At 43.0% G+C, this 8,273-nt stretch overlaps 1 protein-coding gene across 3 annotated transcripts in view; it reads left to right on the top strand.

Moving 5' to 3' along the window:
* Positions 1-1,035: 1,035 nt before the first annotated feature.
* MAP7D2 (MAP7 domain containing 2) overlaps positions 1,036-8,273 on the top strand; it is a 142,285-nt gene continuing 135,047 nt past the window's right edge. For all 3 annotated transcript variants that reach the window (XM_067545003.1, XM_067545004.1, XM_067545002.1), the window contains exon 1: positions 1,036-1,733. In XM_067545003.1, coding sequence (XP_067401104.1) covers positions 1,688-1,733 — 46 coding nt within the window. In that variant the 5' untranslated portion in view covers positions 1,036-1,687. The remainder of the gene's footprint in view (positions 1,734-8,273) is intronic.

The raw sequence follows: 8,273 nt of genomic DNA, 5'->3' as shown, positions 1-8,273 counted from the left end.
TTTTAAGCTCAGGCTTGACAAAGCCCTGGCTGGGATGATATAGCTGAGGTTAGTCCTGCTTTGAGCAGGGGGTTGGACTAGATGACCTCCTGAGGTCCCTTCCAACTCTAATATTCTATGAATTGCAATGGATCTACATTTTGAAACACAAATTATATACAGACAGTAAAAGAATCAGGGAGAAAAATATAAAAGTTTTAAAGCTATTTTTAGTATTCACTTGTTTTCTGGTCCTTTAAAACATGCTTTGAGCCAACATTAGTTTTATAGATTGGTTTCGTATCTAATTAGGGAGCAAATATGCACATTATCAGATCCCCACCCATACAAGAAAATGCTTGAATCTAAAGGCCGCCTCCTTTTCTAAAGATGGTGGGCAAAGCAGTCAGAATGCAATTGAAACTTAAAGCTACATCTTCACTGAGAGCGGCAAATTTGCCGCCCTCAGATCAATTTCTCTGGATCCACTGAGAAGTCAGTGAAGATCCCCCTCAGTTGATCCAGAAATCGACCTAGTAAGACCACCTTCTGAAGTGGCGTAGTGCTGCATTGAGCAGAAGGTGGTTCCCATCGGCACAGTGCAGTGAAGATGGCGCACAGAAGAGAAGCTGAGAAGTCGAGGGGAGTTATGCAAGTTTTTTGTGTAGCTTGCGTAACTCTGGTCGACTGCCGCCAAATCTTGGAGGTAAGTGTAGACAAGCCCTTGACCATCATGATCTACCTCTCACTGATAAGCCACTATGCTAATGAGTTCTTAAATAATTGCAAACCTGGATCCAGGTGTTTTCTCTGTACCTAGCTCTAAGTGTAGCACGATCCAGCTGTTTTGTTGGGAGGGAGGATGTCTCGTCCCCGCCCCCATCCCCATCATGCCTGGATGTGTCCTGGTGAAGAAAGTTTTCCTGCTGATGATTAAAGAGGCTGCACGGCGAAGTTAGACTTTGTACTAGGATCTAGCCAGCCAGCGCAAGATCCGTTGAAAACAATTTGTCCCCACACTGGCAATCCGAACAAAACATTTGAGAGAAGAATGGAGAGGCCAAGAAGTGCGTCAAGGCGGAGGTGACGGGGGGCGGTAACCAAAGAGACTCGACTGCAGGAGCCCCTCTCTTGGCTACCCCCTTTCGGCGGCCCGCCTGTCTGTCTGTCTGTCGAGCATTATTCTCCCGCACCCTGAAGCCATCGGAGCTTTTAGGCCCGAGAAACACGACCCCCGCTTGGGGATCGCGCCTCAACCTGGCCCGCCAGCCCCACTGAGTTGGGAACTCGGCTGCCTGCTGAGCGTCCCCCACCCGCCAGCAGGACGAGCTAAGCGGCAGGGCCAAGGGCCGCTCCCCGGCGCTGGTGCCCGGAGCAGGGCGCGGGACGGGACGGGCTGCCACACGCCGGCAACCTGCAGCGAGCGCTGGGAAGGAGGGAAACACCTGGAGGCGCCGGAGCCGCCGCCCCACCCGCTCTGCGCGCAGCTGGCACCGGGCGGAGGAGCCGCCCCCGCCGCCGCCTCCTCCAGCCCCGCTGGCAGCCCGGCCCGCGCTCCCGCCTCCCCGCAGCCCGGCGTCAGGTGCCGCGGAGCGGCCAGCGCGCCTGTGCGACGGCCAGCGGAGCCCGGGCAGCGCGGCGGGGCCATAGCTGGAGCCGGAGCCGGAGCCGCGCTCGCCGCTAGCAAAGCAGCAGCGGCAGCAGGAAGATGGCGGAGCCGGGCGCTGCGCGCACCTCCCCCCTGCAGGCGCCAGGTGAGGGACCGGCCGGGGCGGGCCCGCCAGGTGCAGGGCCCGGGGGCTCCGCGCGCGCCGCCATCGCTCCGGGACTGGGGGCTGGGGCGGGGCGGGACCCCCCTTCCCGCGTGGGAGAGGGACCCGCTGTGAATCCCCGCGGGGGCGGCTCCGGCTGCTCAGGAGCGGCCCCCTGCAGCGCTGCCCAGAGCCCCATGGCGGGGGGGGGGGGCCCAGCGGAGTCTCCTTCACTAGCGTTAAAATATCAGACAAAGGGGCAGGTGCACAATAACTCGGGGCGGGCGGGCGGCTGGGGAGGCGCGAGGCCGTAGCAAAGGACTCCTGCTCCGCGGCGTTACAGGGGAGCTTGCCCCCCGCCCCCCGTGTCTGGGAGAGGCGCCTGCCGCTGTTTGCTGGAGGAGGAGCAGGGCCCGTAGCGCTCAGCTTGGGGGGGCTCGGCTTCCAGGCAGCAGTGGGAGAATTCGCGGAGTTCCTCTCTCCGAGGAGCGCGAGGCGGGCTATGGCGATGGCCGAGAAGGACTGGAAGGACATGTGAATCCCTGCATGTGTGGGAGTCGGAGGGAGTATCAGTGAGGCCGACAGAGGAAAGCTGTTAATGCTTAATGGGTTGCTGTTCCCCGGGGATGTCAAACATGATTCCGTTCAACCACAGGAGAAAGGGAGTGTGTGAGAGCCAGCAAATCTGCATAGAGCTCTGCCACAAATTAGCCTTCCCCTTCACATCCGCTTACATGCTTATTTTCATTTTAAAACTATGTTTTCTTTGTGGTATAGTAAATATTTGCCATGAGGCAGTTGTTAGGTGTCTTTAAACCTGTTGGGTTGGTCTTGCATGACAGATGTATGTTAATTTCCCAACCACTGAAATGTATTGCCAGTGATGGAATGAGCTTTATTTTTGCCTAAAGTAAGGATAGAGGAGAGAACGTTTTCTAAACACAATTTCCAGCGGTGTCTGGGCCTGTCTATACTGGTAGGCCAAATCATGGAATAAATTGGTTAAGCTGGTATCAAGCTTGAACACTCAGTTTAATTCTGAGTCCTATATGAGAACAGCTTCTAAAGAGCCCTCCTTTATTGCTACCTTCTCAATAACTATTTTTAAGCTTCTTGGGGCAAGGATTTTCTTTTGCTCTGTGTTTGTATAGCACCCAATACAATAGAACCCTGAATTCTAATTGGGATCTCTGGGTGCTACCAAAATATAAATAATAATTACATTAAAATGTATTAAAATGAAGTTAGTTTGTAAAGTCAAGCATTCAAACATCCGGAAACACTAGACTGAAGATTGCCTGTGAAACCTTATTCTTCCCCCTTGCATGTATTATGAGACACCTTAATGACCTGATTGCATATTATTTTTTTCCACATGACCTCTGTCATGTCATGTCACTTATTGCACAGGAGGGACAGTGCTCAGTGAATGAAGGAGCTATTCAATATATATTTATCCCTATCATCCAACGTGGTTACTGACTTAACACCATATAAAACCGTGCACTGAATACAGAATTATTAATTTACTCATGGTTTTATGGTTTTTATCACTGTAATGCTGAGTGTCTCACAAACAATAAGTTTATCTTCACAACTTCTTGAGGAGATAAGAGTATTGTTATACCTGTTTTACAGATGGGGAAATTGAGACAAAGACAGTGACTGGCTTGAGGCCACACAGTAGCAGAGGCAGGATTAGAACCTGGAACATCAATTCCTGACTACTCCAGACCACACTGCCTCACTGTACTGAGCGGCCATGGACTTCAGTTGCGGTTCAGAGTGTTTAGCTTTGCTGATCATCTGGCCCTTGGTGTCTTAAGTTGGAAAATGCTAGAAAATGAAAGAAAAAAATAGTGGTCATGTTCCAAAATTCCTTGCTCAGCATCACCTGTGGTAGAGGGAGAGAACGGAGTGAATTCTGTGTAACAGTCACCATCTTAACCCCAAGGCCATCTCTTATCTATTTGTATTCCCTACTTTATTCTCTATAAACCCTCCAACTGCTAGAAAAATGAGGCCGGAGTCCTACAGATGACTATACTGACTATACAACTTCTCAACACCATCCATTCTCTGCCCTGTTCAGTGGAAAAGATAGTATGTTATTGTGTGATCAAAGAATGTGTCACAATGAGTCTGCATAAGGGGGCAGAATGAATGTTGCATGGTCAATTGTAATAACTGCTGATCGTGCATCATCATCAGGGTTTGAATCCTGAATTTTAAGCACTGCAGTACTCCTTCAACTATAGGACTAAATATATTAGTTGGTAGCAGAAGACTGTTATCTTATTTGAACCTTGCACTAAAAGAGGTTGCATGATACAGTGAAAAATAGTGAGTTACATATGCATGCGTAGCCCTATTCTACAGACAGAATGGAAAATAAATATATGCAGTGTGGCTGAGTGGGTGAGATTTGCGTCTGCTGTAGTGGAGAGCTGGGATTTATTGCTAGCCACAGCTTAATAATTGTGAAGGGTACACAATTATTAATGCACTCCGCAGCAGTGTGTTTAGAGCTCATTCTTCTTCTGGTACACATTATTATTTGAATTTATCTTCTGGGGTTCTCATCCCACTCTGGGAGGTGTGTGTGTGGGGTGGGGGTGGGGGGGGGAATATCCGCCCTATGTGGTACTCCTAGAGGTGAGCAATAGGCCATTGGGACCATGTGTTGGGCCCATCCCTTCCTCTGATACTATAGCTGCTCTGGCAGCAACTGGGCAGAGTTTCTGTTCTCAGGAGTTTCCAGTGCAGTGTATGTTGCTGTGGTAGTTGCTGTGGGGTCCCAGCCTTAGAATGCTCATGATGTTTTGGCATGCTGCCAAAATCACCCAGTAATACCACGAGCCATGGTAGGGAAATAGCTATTTAATAGTTTATATTCAGCCAAACCTGAGCAGATTTTCATGGTAATAGTAAACTATGCTTTTCCCCTGCCAAAACCCTGCTACAAATAATAGAGGTGGTAAAGCTAAAGAGAGATGACAAAAATCTCTTATAATGCAAAGTATTTGGCAAACTAAATATTGGAGTCACTGCCAGTTCTCTGTATAACAATAATCATAGAACCCTAGGACTGGAAGGGACCTCATCGGGTCCTCTAGTCCAGTTCCCTGCGTTTGACAGGTGAGGGATTAATAATATTTAATAGAGGAATTTGTGGGACATATGTCAAGGTTTTGAGTTCCAGATTGCTCATCTTCCCTTCACTGATCTGTGAAGTGTACTTAGATCTGTCCTGGAAACCTAAGAAGAGCTCAGTATTTCTGATTATTTTTCAAGGAAATATTTCTTCTTTCCTTGCAGAAAAGTTTGGTCAAAACTAAGAGGATTTAAGAAAAAGATACAGATGGCGCCTAGTTAGGTGGAAAAAATGAGTGAAAATATAAGGAACGAATTCTTACATATTCCTTCAGAGAGAGAGAACTTTTTTTTGCTGCTGGGATGACAGCCTGCACTCAGCTGACTTCTAAAAAATGTTTGTGTATAGCAAAGTATAGTCATGCTGTTTTATAATTTTTCTTATGTGAGAAATTAATATTGTTATCCCAGGGTGTTAATTTGTGTGCTTACTTTTATACGATGTAACTATTTCATAAGCATCAATCAGAATATTGTAATTCATTCTGTAGTTACGTAAGTAATGGCTCAGAGGCATTACCAGTTAAAATTTTGTACTTTTGATTAAAACATAGTGAAAAGCAGTATATTGCCCCTTTAAATTGTAAGAAAGGAGGAATTGTTGCTTGAAAGTCATAAGCTGTAAAAATGCAGCAACTAAAAATCTGAACTTTAGGGTATTAGAAAGCAATGTTGATACCATATATGATAAATCTATTTCAGTCTAAATTATTGGTCTCATATATATGGAAAAAATACATGAGGGTTAACTTAGATATTTGATATTCTTTTTTATGCTGACTGAACTGATAAACATGTATGTCATGTAAATAAAACTATACATCCTGCATGTTGAAATCTTAAGATTTTTATAGTAAACTTTTTCATTATGTATTAAAACAATTATAATTGTCTTAGCAATTTTTTAAACTTTAGGTTTATTTATAGCTTAAACCTAGTAAAAGAGAAGTTTTGAATATTCTTTTCATACTTTTCAGTCAGGTACTAACACCTCATATCAAATGCCTGAAAAGTATGAATTTGTGAAATTGTTGTTAGTGTTAATGTAATAAGGTATGTCTCTTTTCTTTTCTTTTTTTTCTTGATTTCTGCCTATGAATTCCTCCACTGTCAATATGTTCCATGATTGGCAGTACTAGTTGTTTCTTTTGCTTTCCTCCATTATGGTTATATTGGCACGTTCAGCAGCCATTAGCCAGTATTTTAAAAGATTATCCATCTTTAAATTAGCTCCTTTAAATTTTGATGAATATATTAGTATTGTAACTAAGCCTAGCTCCCCTCAAATCATTGGATCTCCTCATGTACATGCTGGCTTCCATTAACTTCGTTGCAGCACTGTCTGTGGAATGAAATCACAATCTCCTTCTGCTAGGACTAAGTGCACAAGCTGTTACTAAACTTTCTGGCTCAAGTTGCTCTAAATTTAAGGGCATTCTCTGTAAGATTCTCAATAGCAGTTAGTCTCAATTTGAATCTCCATGTCCAATTTCCATGCTTAAATAAAATAAAAAATTGTCATGTATAAAAGTTGTAACTAAATGCATCAATTCTGGCACTATGGAAAAAAAATGACTAGGCAGACAAAAACAGTGTTATGAAGTGTGAAAATATTACCTCCATCCTGATACCACCATTTCTTTCTCCCCTCTGCTTTTTCCACCTTCCATCTCTAACTGGCTGTCACAATTTTTTCCAGCTTATCAAATTAGAAATTTCAGCATATCTTTTAAAGTCCCTATGTGCTCCAGGTTCTCCTTGATAAAATTACCTTTCACTTGTGTGCACAAAAGTTTTTACCTAGATCGGTACACTATGTTATAGTGATGTGAGTAGTACATGTTAATACAGTGTGTTCCTTTTATTATACACGCAAGCTTAACTTTCAAACAGTACGTTTCTCTCATACTGGCCCAGGCAAACTTCTAGTTTATTTTCTTGTTTAATTGTTTAAAGGAATGCTAGTGTACATAAACAAAATTTTCATTATTAAAACACCAATGTTCTTCTAGTACTACTGTGAACTTGATATAGTTATAAGTTAACCCCTCTTATTTATTACCACTTACTTTTTTTTGTATGCATTTGCCATAACTGACCTGCATTTGAATCACAGATGACTTGATACTTCTCACTTGTTATAACTCTTATAATTGTGTAAGTGAGGATTTTACTATTTTATGTACATGTGTATATATATGCATATACATATATATTGCCTACAATCGGTTCCTCTGTTTTCTCTCTGCTCTAACTTCATAAAACTACATGACTGTTAATTTTGAGCTGTTGCAGTATACAGTAGAACCTCAGAGTTATGAACACCAGAGTTACAAACTGACTGGTCAACCACACACCCCATTTGGAACCAGAAGTACACAGTCAGGCAGCAGAGACCAAAAGAAAAGCAAACACTGTTCAGTACAGTACTGTGTTAAATGTAAACTACTAACACAATTAAGGGAAAGTTCAAAAAAAAATTTGACAAGGTAAAGAAACTGTTTCTGTGCTAGTTTAATTTAAATTAAGATGGTTAAAAGCAGCATTTTTCTTCTGCATAATAAAGTTTCAAAGTTGTATTAAATCAATGTTCAGTTGTAAACATTTGAAAGAACATAATGTTGTGTTCAGAGTTACGAACAACTTCCATTCCCAAGTTGTTTGTAACTCTGAGGTTCTGCTGTACTAGATGGTCTGCCACATTGCTTGTGTCCATGACCTTCTTTTAGGTCATTTAATGGTCTACTCACCAGTGTAGTGATATGTAATCTTAGCTAGACAAACACAGCTGAATAATATACAGTACTGAGTTTTAAATAAATTACAAGGACAGGTATCTCTAAATATTGTATCTCCCTAACTGTGACTGCTGCTTGTGTGTGTGTATGCCTGCATACCTGCCTCAGTGGGAGCTGATGTCAGTTTGGTCTTCCTGCTGGGAAGTGGCTTAAGACAGGGGAAATGCATTTCACTGTTAGAATGAAATAGAGTGGCAGAGACTTTCAAGATTCTTATTGTTCTGTTACTAAAAATCTTATGTCTGACCATCACTGCCTCTCTCATTGAAATAATGAATTTCATTTTCTTTGTCTTGACTTCTGCCATGGGCTGTCAAGATAGCAGTGTTCCCTGTTTGACAGTCTTTTCAAATGAATATTGTAGAGCTCAGTGATGTATTTTGTGTGTAAGTAGATAGTGATTAAAATCTTTCATATTAAATTGCAGTTTTGCTTTAACTTTGTTTTCTGTATATGGTGTTCATATAGCATTTTTTTGTTAATAAAATGTTCAGATATTGGTTTGTTCTATCTTAGGTTTTTTTCTCTTCATCCCCTTCCGTTAGTCATTATTTAAGTTATTATATAAATACGTTAATTACTTTAATTCAAT

The sequence above is a fragment of the Emydura macquarii genome, unplaced genomic scaffold, assembly GCF_026122565.2.
Source record: "Emydura macquarii macquarii isolate MOO-44397 ecotype Brisbane River unplaced genomic scaffold, CSIRO-AGI_Emac_v2 contig_1043, whole genome shotgun sequence".
NCBI lineage: Eukaryota > Metazoa > Chordata > Testudines > Chelidae > Emydura > Emydura macquarii.
Note: the sequence above shows the minus strand (reverse complement) of the source record. Positions and strands in the feature narration are given on the sequence as shown.